General features: G+C 42.8%; 1 protein-coding gene across 6 annotated transcripts in view; it reads left to right on the top strand.

Moving 5' to 3' along the window:
* Fn1 (fibronectin 1) overlaps positions 1–10611 on the top strand; it is a 67306-nt gene extending 56695 nt beyond the window's left edge. For all 6 annotated transcript variants that reach the window (XM_038338534.1, XM_038338535.1, XM_038338536.1 and 3 more), the window contains 6 exons: positions 609–747; positions 3633–3797; positions 5728–5853; positions 6272–6378; positions 8828–8938; positions 9846–10611. In XM_038338534.1, coding sequence (XP_038194462.1) covers positions 609–747; positions 3633–3797; positions 5728–5853; positions 6272–6378; positions 8828–8938; positions 9846–9917 — 720 coding nt within the window. In that variant the 3' untranslated portion in view covers positions 9918–10611. The remainder of the gene's footprint in view (positions 1–608; positions 748–3632; positions 3798–5727; positions 5854–6271; positions 6379–8827; positions 8939–9845) is intronic.
* The last annotated feature ends 5200 nt before the right edge of the window (positions 10612–15811 follow it).

Here is a 15811-nt window from a genome sequence, read left to right on the forward strand (position 1 = left end):
GAAAAATATTCTACTTTTATATGAAATTTGAAATGCTGCCCTCGTCCTTAAAGGGACACATCATCCATGATATATTTAGGAAGATTAGGTGAACCTTTGGGTACCAGCTGTTATGAGAGATTGAGTCTCCAAAACTCTATTCTTTAATTTGTCCCATAGGTGCTAGAATCAATTTATATTGTGTTATTTTTAGAAAGCGGCAGAAGATTGACCGTACTGGAAGGCATTTATTCACTTAGAAATTTAGCCTGGGGATGTGCCACTGTTTTAGGAAAACCTAAGTTCTGGTGTGATGATCCCTTACATGGCATGCACTTATCTCCCCTGGTGTCCATGTTTATGAAGGGGTTTTGCCAGGCGTTCTAGGGAGCCACAGGAGACTGGTAAAGCTGAGGGTTACTGGTAATTGTAAACCACCTAGGTAGAAAAATCTAGCAGAAATGGTGGCTCTTTACACTCATTTGACGTCTCATCTTGACTGGATGGGAATCCTGTATTACTGCCCCCTCTCCCTTTGTTCTTTTTTAAGTGGGGAGGGTTATTAATGGAACAGGGGAGCTCATGCCTGTTTGCCATTGTAATGCTCTCTCCCCACTTTGGATGTACAGTTCCAAGTTCCTGGAACTTCTACTAGTGCAACTCTGACCGGCCTTACCAGAGGGGTCACCTACAACATCATAGTTGAGGCACTGCAAAACCAGAGGAGGCACAAGGTTCGGGAAGAGGTTGTTACTGTGGGCAATGCTGGTAAGTACACTGCTGTCCTGGTCAGGCAAATGCTTCTGCTGGATCCCCTGGAGAAGCCTTTGTCTGTTTTTCCTTCTTACCTTTGAACTTAGGAAAGTGAAGGCTGCAGGGTGGGAGGAGATTTCCCCTTGTGCAATCCTAAGGTGTTCACTAACACATATGTGTGATTGACAGGCTGTCAGTGACAGAATGACAGGCCTGGGAGGATGTTAATATTATTTAGTCCAGTATTCTATTGAGTATCTAGTTGATAGAGGCACTGGTTTCTGGGTACCTTTTACTATTCTCTTTTCCCTTACTGTGGTTCTACTAAATGTTTTCAACCCAAACAGAATACCTATAAATAGTCTTCCTTGGCAACATTAACTGATGACTTAGATTTTGTTCCTAATGTAAAATGTTACCAAACCAACATTGCTCCTTTTTTCCCAAAGAGCTCCCTATTCCAAATTTCAATTTTATACACTTCTTTGTTTTCTTCCTTCTAGACGTACTTATTTTAATTTTATGTGTATGGGTATTTTGCCTGCATGTGTGCCTGTGCGCAACATGCATGCAGCACCCAAGGAGGCCAGAAGAGGGTGCCGGATCCTCTGGAACTGGAGTCACAGACGGTTGTTAGTCACTGTGTGGGTGCTGGAACCTATGCCCAGTTCTCTAGAAAAGCAGCCAGTGCTCTTAACTCCTGACCCATCTCTCCAGACCCTTTATATGTGTTTTAATGCCCTTTAATACATATATAAATTTCATGTTACATACATGCAAGATCTTAATAAAGGTTAAACGGTCATCAAACAAACTTAATAAAGATTAAATGATCACCATGCAACATCTTAATAAAGGTTAAATGATCACCATGAGACATCTTAATAAAGGTTAAATGACCCCCATGCAACATCTTAATAAAGGTTAAATGACCCCCTTGCAACATCTTAATAAAGGTTAAATGACCCCCATGCCATGTCTTAATAAAGGTTAAATGACCCCTTTGCAATTTCTTAATAAAGGTTAAATGACCCCCTTGCAATGTCTTAATAAAGGTTAAATGATTCCCATGCAACACCTTAACAAATGTTAAATGACCTTAATCATGAAAAATCTTAATAAAGATTAAATGACCCTTGAGTCTTCCGTGTGCCCCCTGAAAAGTCTTCGGGAGGTGTGTGATTAGGTTGTCTAAGTCACAGTAGCTGAAGACTGGCCAAGGAACACAAGATGGGGAAAAGGGAAATGGTGAATCCCAAGTCTTCTTACACCGTTGGGAACTTCCCAGCAGTAGGACTATGTAGTACCCGCTGCTGTGTCTCAGTCCTCTTCCTCGGAGAGAAGGTTGCTTCACTCGTAACTTAAGCAGCTACCTGTCTGGCAGTGCAGAAGTTAGTTTGCAGGACATACACACTAGTGAGCGTTTGTCTTCTGTGGTTTCCCTGGTAAAATGCCACAAGAGAGGCATTTTAAAGAACATGGGGGTTCTCATGGTCTCCCACATTGTGTTCTTGAAGGTGGGGTGTATTTCAGACAGAATCATACGATATATCTGTGCTGGACCAAAGCCTGCTCAGGCTTCATAATGCTAGAGCAGAGTTTTATCTCCTGGATATTATAATATCCATTTAAGGGTTTCAGCCCCTTCATTTTCTTCCCAACTCCTTATTCAGTGTTCTCACCTCCAGGTTCTCTTGGTTTTCAAACTTTTATATTTTTTAGTTCTTCCAGGATGATGGCTTTTGAAATATTAGGCATTTCAAATATTGTCTGCATTTATTCTTTTGATTTTAACACAATTAAAAGAAGTATCCACATGAATATCCAAAGTCATAGTAAGTTTATTTAACACTTAAAATGGATACCATGAGGTATGCTGTAGTTATACATCTTATACTCATTGTTTATTTATTCATTAGAAACAGGCTTTGATGTTGTAACTGTATATATGTCCGTGCACAATATGCATGTTTGGTGGCCAGGAAGACAGAAGATGCATCAAGTCTCCTGAGACTGGAGTTAGACAGATTAAGTCACCATGTGGGAACCTAAGCAAGGTCCTCTGGAAGAACAGACAGTGCCCCTGACCCCCAAGCCGCCTCTCCAGCCCCCTACACAGATTATTTTTACTGTTTTGTTTTAAAATAATTTTTAGTTTTTAAAATAAAAGATTCTAAGACAGGACAGCTCTTGGGAGATCACTGAGATTTTTACATACTCCTAAGTTATCTGCATCATGATGATTTCTCTTATTTAGAAAATCTAATTTTACAGTAACCATGAAAATCTAGGTTTTCAAAACTACTTTGAAAAAAAATGCTATAATGTAAGTGAAGATTATATTCTAATCTTACATAGTATAAGCAAAGAATGGTGTCCAACAATAATTGTTCACTACTCTTTAACATTAATTGTTAGTAATTTCCATATATTGATGAGGCATTTCTTAGTTTCATGTAGCTTCTACAAGATCCTAAGGAGGTGGAAGTGTTCATATTACTATCCTTATGTCATGGACGGGGGGAAAGAGAGTCCGAAAAATGTTAATTAGCTCAAAGACATTTGGTCCCTGGAGAAGAAATTTGGTCCCTGGAGAAGAAATTTGGTCCCTGGAGAAGTATCACTGCTCACATTCATAATGAGTTTCAATTGTCTGAAGATCTGTGTCACACTCTGTGAAGTAGATTTCCCAGAAAAGATCTGGGAAGTGAAGGAAGATGGGTTTCTTTTACCCTGCTGTGGTTAAGTGCCCATTGGCTACATGAAAGCATTGCTGATGAGAATATCTGTTATTGTTAGTTAGGTCATGGTGCACAGTCCAACTATTTCTATGTATGGTCTAAAACCATCAATAAGTTGTCTTTTCCCTTTTTTCCTCCCTCTTTCCTCCTTTTCTTCAGTCAATGAAGGCCTGAACCAACCTACGGATGACTCATGCTTTGACCCTTACACAGTTTCCCATTATGCTGTTGGAGAGGAATGGGAGCGGTTGTCTGAATCTGGCTTTAAGCTCACATGCCAGTGCTTGGGCTTTGGCAGTGGTCATTTCAGATGCGATTCATCTAGTGAGTAGCTTGCTTTGTCCGCCGACTTATTCCTCCATCTCTCCCAGTCGCATGCATTTGCACTAGTTGGCCACGGATGCATGTTTGGTAGAGGCAGGCTCTTCCAAACATGTTGCAAACAAAAGTAGACTGTTTGAGTCAAAGTAACATTTTGCATCATTGAAGAATGATGGGAAATTTTGCTTGCTTAATATTATTGCATTTCAAGAGTTGTATGGTAATCCAACTTCATTAAAATGGGTCTGTAGTAGTGATACGCATTTTAAAATGTTTAGTTATGTCTAACTTGATGTTAAAAACTCACCAAGTTCCTTTCAGTCTTTAGTGTTGAGTAAGGACAGAGCAGAACACACTCACAAATACTCTTTCTCAACATAACCAGACATATATGTCTTGTAATGCATACACACATTTCTTTCTCTCTTCCCACCTCACACACAAACACACACACACACACACACACAGAGAGAGAGAGAGAGAGAGAGAGAGAGAGAGAGAGAGAGACAACAGAGAGACATACATCACACAGCCCATATATCCCAAACATTACTAATATATTTAACATTTGAGGGTCAAGTCCAGGACTGGTGAGATAGGTAAAGACCAGCCTGATGACCCAAGTTCCATCTCTGGAACCCACATGGTGCTTCCACAAGCTGTCTTTTGACCTCTATATATGAACTATAGGGCATGTATTTCCATACATACATGTATGTACACATGAAAATAAAGAAAATGTAATAAAACTTTCAAAGTCAATTTTGGCTGGAAAATATTTGACTTTTTAAAGAGGTTCATGGTTATTTCAAATTATTGGTGGAAATGATCCTAAGAATTAACTACTGTGTCTAGAAATTTAGTATTGGAGTGTATAATCACTCATTTATTCTTTGCTTTTGGAGGTATAATTATTATTGGCAGTTTGTGTTTTTTTAATGTGGTAATCAGTACTTGGATAATTATAGAAACCATATTCCATGGAATGACATTTAAGAGATCTCTAAATTCTGTGAAACAATTTCCCTTCACTTTTCATGAACTAGCTAAATCCAGACTGAAAGTGTAAAGCCAAGAATAGTTTTCAGTGTATGTAGACTTTTGCACCTGGATAGAGCACAGTGGGCTGTGCACCGTGCTGGAACCAGGGGGGACAGCACTTGGCATTGACTAGGTGGTTTTGCAGTTCTGAGATGGAACTGTATTGAAGTTCACATACTTTCAATGAGTCGGTACCTGGGTGCAAATTCAAAGGCATACAGTAATTTTACTGGTGAGCCTTGGGCTCGGCATTCTTTGCTGAAATGTTGTTATATTTTTGCTTAAATTAAGGAAAGCCAAATTATGGATAAGGTGGGAGAAACACTGTATTTTGTGAGTGTCTTAAGTGTATCCTGTTTAGTGTAAATCTTAGAGATTAAAAGTGTTTTACATGACACAGCTGTGGTGCCTGGATACGTCTTAGACCCCATCTATTCGTACAAGCCTTATTCATGAAATAACAAAAAAATCGCCATTTTGTTTGTTGTTAACGTTTATTGTCTTCATTTGTAAGAGTCAGGTGGTAGCGGTAGCAGGTAGATACTAGCTGATTTCTCTCTAGTGTTTAATTAAACTATTTTGTATCTACGATCTCTGTGAAAGGCAATTTTTATATTCTCCAATCCCATTTTAGTTTTCCATAATTGTAAGGTTTATAAAGAGTCAAATGAATCACTAATTAGTTCTATGAAATGATTTTGTTGAAATAATAGTGTTGTCTTAACACTGGCTTGGGAAATATTAACTATTAAGTGTTACGATGAAAGGTTCATCATAGGGAATGTGATCTTTGACTTTCTGCTCTATGGATTCATGCCATGTCCTGGTGTTCTGCCTGTCACGTGAGTCAAAACACAAGTAACCCTTTGCCTGTGATGTCCCCACCTTACAGAATGGTGCCATGACAATGGCGTGAACTACAAGATTGGAGAGAAGTGGGATCGCCAGGGCGACAATGGTCAGCGGATGAGCTGCACGTGTCTTGGGAACGGAAAGGGAGAATTCAAGTGTGACCCCCGTACGTCATCGTAATGTTTCTAAACCCTTGTGTCCTCTCACTTGCCTAACTGAGCCAGAAGACTCATGACCAGGGTGGGCTGGAGACGGTGGGTTTGTCCATCTTGTGTTTGGGAAATCAGTAGCATGAACCAAAAGTGAGTCGTGATTGCATTCTATGTCCAAGAACTCAAGTGCCTTCTCGACCTGAGCACTTTGACCAACTTCAGTGAAGTGTTTTAAGAAGACTCAGCTTTTAAAACACGACTTCCATCTTTCCATGGGTCTACTATGCTGAGGCTTTGAAACATCTCTTTATGATCCACCTAAGCCGATGAGATTTGGCCTGTGCTCGTGCAAGTCTGTTGGAGGTGCATCAACTTGAATCTGCATGATTGCTCTTGGTCTTACAACCGTTTCTGATTTGTGCCCATGCGCAGATGAAGCCACGTGTTATGATGACGGGAAGACTTACCATGTCGGAGAACAGTGGCAGAAAGAATATCTCGGAGCTATTTGCTCCTGCACATGTTTCGGGGGCCAGCGGGTAAGACTGGTGGTGTTTAGATAAAGCTCAGAGGGAGCTCCCACATGGATGGCCTGGGCACAGGCATGTCTTGCTTCTTATGAAGAACCCTGAAGATGGGTAGATCCCTCCCCTTTTGTCCCTCTCCTCTAAAGTAGTATCAGCGCCCCCACCCATGACTAAATTCGTCACGCCTCATGCTGCCCTGTTTGTCCTCAGTGGTTGCACTAAGCCTCCAGCTCTGTGCTAATGGACTAGCGTCTCTTGTTCATATTTTTTAATAATACCTTGATCTAAGAAAATGCCACTTTTTTGTGCCTTTGCTCAATCTAAAAATAGATCCCTTATCATATTAATACTGAACTGAGCAATAATGAACAAAGAGGGAGAAAAAAGTGGCTCTGGCTCTTAAGGGTGTGCCTGGAGACGTAAATTAGCATAGCTGCCAAGCCAGCCTAATCACTAATCCTGACTAATACAGCTCTAGATGGGCTGGAGTCAGCAAGAAGGCTTCATAGAAAAGAGAAACATGAGCCACCTGGGGTGTGGGATGCTAATGTTAAATAGGGAGAGAGGAAAGCAAGAGACTGAGCGTGCATAGTCCCTGGCCTAGGAAGGGCTGGTCCTGGTGGGCTCCAGGGAGGAAGTGTCATGTCCCTGTCCCCCCCTCCCCATTCCCCCTGGTATTTTTTTGCTAAGAAATTAGATTTAAGGAGGAAGAGAGCTATGGAGGACTGGGAAGTTCATTACTTAAGCCAGTACCCTCAGCCGTTTCTAATATGTGCCCTTCTATATATCAATTCATAGTCTATCTTTTAACAACTGAAATTCCAAAATGACTTTTAACATAAAAGTAATAGACATTGAGCCAGGCATGATGGCACAGGCATTTAATTCCAGTACTTGGAGGCAGAAATAGGCGGATCTCTGTGAGTTTGAGGCCAGCCTGGTCTACAGAGTAAGTTCTAGGACAGCCAGGGCTACACAGAAAAACACTGTCTTGAACCCCTTTACCCCCCCCCCCAAAAAAAAAGTAAAGGAAAATAGATCTGGCAGCAGGAAGGATCCTGTGTCCCATCAACCTCCTTAGATTCCAGGACAGCCCATGGAATGGACAATCTTGTTCTGTCCGTTGAATTCTCTCTCTCTCTCTCTCTCTCTCTCTCTCTCTCTCTCTCTCTCTCTCTCTCTCTCTCTCCAAACACACTTACTGAAGCAGATCATAAAACTCAGTCGTCATGGTCTGAGTGACTTGGCTGGGAAGCAAATTTTTCTCTCCCTTCATTGCTTCTTTATTCCTTAAGAACCTGAAACCCTCATTTGAATAAGTCCCGTCTCTAAATTTCTGAGTGGCACACAATGGTAGGGACTGTTATGGTTTTAAACCAAAGCATCTTTGTCGATTCTACAAGCAGGTCTTATGGGAAACAGGCTCTTAAGTGGAGAGATATGTTAAAAATATTTAAATGATTGTAGAAGAAAGTGATTGTATTTAATTGTTTATTTATTTTTTGAGGCAGGGTCTCTCTGTTATGTAGCTCTGGCTATCCTGGAATTTATTATGTAGACCAGGCTGACCTCAACTCAGTCTGCCTGCCTCTGCCTCCTGAGCGCTGGGATTAAAGGTGTGCACCACCATTAATTACATCTGGCCTTATTTCCTAATTTTTTTGAATTAAAAATAAAGTCTCACTCGAGATAGGCAAAAGATAGCTACGAAGGGCTCCTCAAGCCATGGAAGACAGAGTCTACACATCTCTTCATGCTTTCCTTAGTATCTTCTTCCCTGCTAATGATGACACCTTCACCCCTCAGCACCAGTTTTCCCTCCTCCCAGCTCAAGAACAATGAGAAAGTGAATCTATTTCCAACAAAACTCAGGAAGACGCAGAGGCCCATTGTGGTATCTTCCCATATCCCATTCCATCTCTGGACAAGGCTGAGGCTGCAATGCCACTGGCTAGGGAGGCTATAGAAGGGACTGGAAAGAGAAAGTGGCCAATTATCCAATTCTTCCCGAGGCCCGCCATGACCTTTCTGGCTCCTTCCAAGCCGTTCCTCTCCTCAGGGTCTGTTTCCTTTGCTGGAAAGCGATGGAGTTTGTCCATATGCTCTCAAATCATAGGAGCCATAGAGGGCTAGGAGATCCTCCACCTAGAACAGCAGAAAGCCAACTGGGTGAGGGGGAGGACCATGGGAGGGAGATGAGTAGAACTTGCATTGGAAAAGAATCGGATATTTCAGAAGAGAGAAAAGCATATGTAGACAGATACATAAGTGTAAGATATGGGTATAAGCCAAGATATATATTACAGGGTTATAAATGAAAGCAGGCAGCATTGGAGCTTCCTGTTTGATTAACTGCTTATGTTACCAGTGCATAAGAGCTGGAATTCTTTAACTCAAGCACTAAATTATGATGCCCTCAGGTTATCACAAACCCCATTTAACTTCATGTCTCTCTTCTTAGGGCTGGCGCTGTGACAACTGCCGCAGACCTGGGGCTGAGCCCGGTCCCGATGGCACCACCGGGCACACCTACAACCAGTATACTCAGAGATATCATCAGAGAACAAACACTGTAAGTGCATGCACACCCCAGTGCCTCCCGAGTGCAGTTAGGTGCACGCACACCCCAGTGCCTCCCCTGAGTGCAGTTAGGTGCACGCACACCCTAGTGCCTCCCCTGAGTGCAGTTAGGTGCACGCATACCTCAGTGCTTCCCCTGAGTGTAGTTAGGTGCACGGTAGCAAGTCTGTGCATGGATGCTTTTATTTTGAGTGAACCAAATGATTTTTATTTGGGAAGAAGTCTTTTGTGGCTGGGGAGATAACTCAGTGCTGAATATGCAAGTTCAATCCCCAGGACTCATGTAAAAAAGCTGGGCTGGGCTGGGCTGTGCCAAGTGCTTGCAATCTCTTGTAATCCCTTCATTGAGGAGGCAGAAATGAGGGGGTCCCTGGGGTCCGCCAGCCTAGCTGATTAGTGGGCTTCCGGTTTATGAAGTCCTGTCTCAAAAATCAAAGGTAGGCACCATCTGCTTGTCACCCAAAGGTTAACTTCTGGCCCCGTGGGGCTGGAGAGATGGCTCAGTGGTTAAGAGCACTGACTGTTCTTTTAGAGTATCCAGGTTCAATTCCCAGCACCCACATGGCAGCTCACAACTGTCTGTAACTCCAGTTCCAGGGGATCTGACACCCTCACACCAATGCACATAAAATTAAATAAATTATTTAAAACCAAAACAACAACAACAACAAAAAGAAACCTTCTGGCCCCTTACATACATACACCCACATGGACACACACATACATGGTCTTATGAAGGACTAACAGAATTCTGTACCCTAGAACAGAGCTATGCCTTGTTGTGTTATTAAATCCCTGATACCTGTGGCTCAGTACATTGTTAGTCTTTTGAAACCAGTCTCCCCTCCACACTTTGGTTTCGCTATTTGCTACAGGTGTTTTCCTTTCTATTTTGACAGAACGTTAATTGCCCGATTGAGTGCTTCATGCCATTAGATGTGCAAGCTGACAGAGACGACTCCAGAGAGTAACACTTTCAACCCAGAAGAACGAGTATCTCTCTGCCGAGGTCAATCCACACCTGAGTGACGTTCGCAGACCCTCCATCTTTGAGTGTTCATTTCTCCCGTAAGCCTTTTGCTCTGGAGTCAAAGTTCTCAGCTTCAGCTCAACTCACAGCTTCTCCAAGCATCATCACCCTGGGGGATGTTTTGAGACTTCTCTCACACATGGTGGCAGTTGGTTACCTTGTTCTGCTTCCGAGTAGTTGGTACCACCCAGTATTGTTTAAGAGAATCAGAGAGCCTTGTGATTTTGTCTGAAATCCATAGGGAGACACAGGTAGACAACCATGATGAAAAATGTCTTGCATGACAGCACCCAAACTCTGGAGTCAGGAAGTGTTCCCCAGATCCTTCTGCTTCTTTCTATAACCGTGGCCTGCAGCACTGTCAGGAGACGTCCTGTGGCCTTGTGTGCAAACACGTCACAGTACGTGCTCCATCCCAACAACTCTGATTGCCTAGAAATATCCTTCTCTTACCTGTTATTTATCAATTTTTCCCAGTATTTTTATACGGAAAAAATTGTATTGAAGACACTTAGTATTGCAGTTGATGAGAGGAATTCAGTATAATTCTGGTTGGTGATTATTTTTATATTGTACATGCCAACGCCTTACTACTGTGGAAAGACAAGTGTTTTAATAAAAAGATTTACATTCCACGCTGTGAAGGTCACTTTCTTTGTTAACAATAGAGGTGTTAAGAGATTGGGGAGAAAAATCGTAATCTTCACGAGTGTCCTTTTCAGTTCAGCAAACATTTGAAAAGCCACCGTGTGCTGGACTAGGAGGACTTCCGTACATAAACCTCTGCTGGCCCTACAGAAGCACAGATTTAATTTCTGTCATTTGTGTCCTTGGCTGCGGTTCTGCCCTAACAGATTTAGGTGGATTCAAATATTTGTTAGCCTTGCTAGCTAGCATGTTAGAAGTATAACTGAAGTAACCTGTTATTCTTTTTAAAAGAATATCAGTGTGTGTGTGTGTGTGTGTGTGTGTGTGTGTGTGTGTGTGTGTACATGATGCACAGGTACCCGTGGAGAGCAGCAGGCCTGAAGGGTGTGTGGGAGGCACCGGGATTTGAACTCGTGACAGAGCTGCACACGCTCTGATCTCTCCAAGCCCTGTAGTTCTTCCTTAACCTTTGCTTCTTGCTATTCAAGTAGATCACTTGCAAGGAAAGCAGGATGGCCGAGCTGTTATAATTATTTGAATGGCACAGTATGGAGATTTTTCTCCTGAGGAAACACTATGCTGTGATCTCAATCTAGCTTGTCTTGATTCAGGTCACCTGCCACTTTGAGCATGAGCTGATGAACTCCCAGCTCAGTTTGCCTGGACTTGGTCTGCAAAAATCATTTACTTTTCAATTTCACCTTGGAAACACAAGATTTAGGGGTTTTTGAATTTGTATATTGGGAATGGGGTGTGTGGGACATGTGGCTCACTGCACTTTCCTAGAATGTGAGAGCGGGGGAGGCCTTAGGTTCACTGCCTAACACCTTACATCCTGCCCGCCCCCAAAAGCTGACATTTGGAATAGGAAATAGTAGCACAGAAAAAAACAGTAAAAGTTCACTATTGTCTTAGTCAGTGTCCTAGTGCTGTGAAGAGACACCATGGCCAACGTACGCTTACAAAGGAACGAGTTTAATTTTCAGGAGGCTGAGTCCATGTTCTTGGCGGGCCATGTGGTGGCAGGCAAACAGGCAGGTCATGCTGGAGAAGTAGCTGGGAGTTCTACATCCTGACCTGCAGGAAGAGAGACACTGGGCCTGTTGTAGGCTTTTGAAACCTCAAAGCTCACCCCCAGGGGCACACCCCTGGCACTTACTGCTTCCCAAACAGTTCACCAACTGGGGACTAAGTATGCAAATACGAGTCTATGAGCAGCATTCTCATGCAAACCACTGCAATTAGTAATTAGCAAAAGGTTCAGAAAATACTTTAAAATACATCATTATTCGGTAAAAAGAGTACCTGGCCAAGAAGCAGTCTGTAAAGGTGTGTTCTTTATTCATTTGCTAGAAGAACGTACTAGGGTCACTTGCGAATTGATACGTAGTCTGCAAAATGCCTTGGCATTTAGTTCTCATTGGAGGAGCTTTCAAGGCTTAATCTTTCAGAGAACCCAGCTCAGATGAGCTTTCCTCACAAACTAGAGACCTAGCCCCTGAGCTTTTTCTGAGATTACTAATTCAGCTTTTCCAATCCAATAGTTAGCAAGCTAGCTGCAGTGTCAAAACAAGAGAGTTGGGGCTGTTGGCTTACGCCTCCATCACATTGTTTAGGAAGCTGAAGCAGGAATATCGTCATGAATTTGGGCTATACGGAAGTTCTCGGCTAAGCCTGGGCTTTGGCAACGAAGATCCTCCTGGGGCGGAGGGAGAGGGGAGAGGAGAGAGGAGAGAGGAGAGAGAGAGAGAGAGAGAGAGAGAGAGAGAGAGAGAGAGAGAGAGAGAGAGAGAGAGAGAGAGAGAGAGAGAGAGAGAGAGAGAGAGAGAGAGAGAGAGAGAGAGATATCACGGGATGCTAAGTGTGATGACATACATTTGTAATCTCAGCATTTAGGAAGTGGGGACAGGAGAATCTTGAGCCCAGCCTGGACTTGGACTACATGGCCAAACTAGGCTACAGGGAAGACTGTCTTAAAAACCAAGCCTGGGGGTGAGCACTTGTCTAGATGTGTGAAGCCCTGTGCTCAGCAATCACTGCGTAAGATATGGTGGTCCATCTTTGCCATCCCTGCACTACAGAGGTGAGGTAGAAGGGTCAGATGTTCAAGGTTTTCATGAACTATACCCAGAATTGGAAGCCACCCAGGTTACAAGAGACCCTGATTTCCTCCACTGCCCCTCAAAAGTCATAGAAAGTACAGAGCAGATACTTCTAAATGGCTGTCTGACGTGGGTGGGTTATAACTTCATTGAAGAGAGAATCAGTCTTCATCTGAAGTTCCCTGAAGAAGGGAGGGAGTCAGCACATTCATAAGCAAAGCGATCAAGGAAGCACTTCAGCTTGATCTTCCTCAAAGGTCTTTAGAGTTAAAAACATAAAGATCAGCAGGGTGTGGAAGCTCAACCTGTAATCCCAGCACTGAGGAGAAGCAGGAAGATTCCCACAGGGGCAAGGCCTGCCTGATCTACATAGCAAGACCATGGCATAAAATGCTACAAAGCAAACGAATTCAGAGAGTAGGTTTTGGCTGATGCTATGCTCCAGACAGCCTAGCAAACCACAAGCCAAAGCAGACAGTCCCTGAAACACGGCTGAACAGAGTCCAGTCAGTTGGACTGATTTAAGTGACTACCCAACCCCTTTGACTACTTTTATGTGGAAAACGTAAAAATCTACACGCTTCATGGTTAAGATTAAAAAAATATCAACAAGGGATTGGAGAGATGGCTCAACTGCTGAGGACCCCAGTCCAGTTCTAGCACCCATATCCAAAGGCCCATCACTGCCCCTGCTAAGGACCCCAGTCCAGTCCTAGCACCCATACTCAGTGGCTTACAGCCCCGTTAACTCCAGCTGCAAGGGATCCAAGGCCTCTGGCCTCCAGAGGTCTCTGCACTCACATGCACAGACTCATGCAGACACACACAAGGGTGATGGGAACTAAACCCTGGTCCTCTGCAAGATCTCTGCTCTTAACCACTGAACCACTTCTCCAGACCCTAAAAATAAATCTAAAACAAAACAAAGCGAAACAAACAAAACAAAAAAACGGGAATAAAAAGCTCAGCAGCTGCTTTCCTATGGTACTCTTATTGACTTTTCTTTTTCTAACTTTTAAAAATAATCTCACCGTGTAGCCCAGCCTGGCCTCAAACTTCCTGTGATCCTCTTTCAGCTTCCCAGGTACTAGGGTGAGCAGCATGGGCCATCAAGTCTTGCAGTTTGCTGGGTAATCAAAGCAACGCCTTGAATTTAGAGCTCAACTTGGAATACATGAAGCAAATGTAAAGGACCTTTTCTGTTTGGGCATATAATGCAAGAAAGGTAAAATTCTTTCCCAGTAAGCACATTTGACAGGAAAGCCACTTAGTTTATCCAAAGACCTTACAGTGTTCACTGACTCACCTTGCTGAATCCCAGTAACTGCCTGATCAAGCCAGATTGGCTAATTTGGTTGGATTTAGGCTTAGGGATAGACAATTCAAGATAATTCCGTTAAAACTAGTTAATATTAGACTTTCGAAAGAAACAGTTTTGAAATTTCACTCTTCCTGGACAAGCTGATTTGTAATTAAATATGTTGTTCTGTATTTATAGTTTTCAGCTCTAATGACCTTGAATGAATCATGCAAATTAGCCTATAATAATGTTGTTATAAGCCTGTAAGGCAGGTGAATGAAAAATGAGGAGGTAGAAATCACAAGTATAGAAAATGGCTTTTCCTATTTAATTATATTTCCATGGAAAACTCTTATTGCATTTTTATTCATATGAAACTCACTAAGGTGATTAAGAAACATCACATCAGCAAGTTTAAGTACTACGATTCCTCCTATTCAGGAAGTTCCCATCACTGCAATAGGAAAAGTGGAAGGCTACAATTTTTGAAGTCTTATTCTCAGGGATGCAATTCAACTATTAAAAAAAATAAAAGCACTGTTGGATCGTTCATGCTTGGGAAGGAAGATCCTAAAATTATCAGAGACTGGCAGCAGAAGCTGCAGGAAGGCAACCTTGCACAGACTCTAGGATGGGGAAGAATCTTGAATGGAGCCCCAGGAGCATTCAGTGGGAAAAGGTGCTGGTTGCCAAGTCTAATGACTTGAGTTCAATCTTTGGGACCCACATGGTGGAGGGCACTGACTCCTGCAGGTGTCCTCTGGCCTCCACACGCAGGCATGTAGTGCACAGAACCTTACCTGGTTCTTACAGCCCCATGGCAATATACAGATTAATAGAAATGGGTTAATTTAAGATGTTAATAGGCCAAACAGTGTTGTAATTAATATAGATTCTGTGATTATTCGGGTCTGGGAAATGAAAGAGCAGTCTCCTACAGGTGGGTTTCTTCCTGTACTCAGTTCCCCAGGCAACAACAGGCCAAGGGTACAATTCTTCCAGTGCTCAGCGGCTCCCCGGGCACCTCTAACTGGTCAGAGGTGGGTTTCTTCCAGTGCTCAGCAGCTCCCCAACTTGAGTACACTCATTAATCTTCCAGGTATTTTATGCTATGGGTCTTCAAAGTCACTGAAGGATTTATGACTATGCTTTTCATTTCAACAGTTTTAGTTTCAATCTATTTCAGGCAGTCTCATCACACATGTATAGTTATGAATTCTCTACTTGCTTTAGGAAAGACATAGTTCATTGTCAAGACTTTCCCACAGCAGTGAGCTTTTTGACCTGGCTACCTCCACCAAGTTACCCCAAGTACAAAAAGGGAAACTAAGTCACAGAATCAAGGAGGCATCAGGGACATGGGCTCGAGAGGAGTTGATGCCTTGGCTTGCTTGGCAGGGTGGTGGGAAGATAAGCAGAAAAGGAACTTGCTGACAAGCCCTAAACTTAAGATATTTTGTGAAGAACTCATCAACAGATGTTGTATGGCAATTTCCATGGGTTTACTCCAAACTCTTGTTCCTGCAGGGAAGACACATCAACTGTCGTGCCTCAAGCTCTGTCTGGTTGTAGTCAGGGCATGCAGGAGCAACACACCAACACATTTTCAAACAGAATTTGAAAACACGCTAGAATAGACTCCAATGTAAGCAGCAATGTTAAACAGGAAACATGTAACTCCTGATGTGAAGGTATCCAGAGAGGGGACAGAGGTATAATGGAGAGGATGGAGGAAGACCACCTGTCAGAATACACACGCTCTTCAAGTCCTGACAGAGCTCAGTT

Source organism: Arvicola amphibius, chromosome 8, assembly GCF_903992535.2.
Source record: "Arvicola amphibius chromosome 8, mArvAmp1.2, whole genome shotgun sequence".
NCBI classification, from domain to species: Eukaryota; Metazoa; Chordata; class Mammalia; order Rodentia; family Cricetidae; genus Arvicola; species Arvicola amphibius.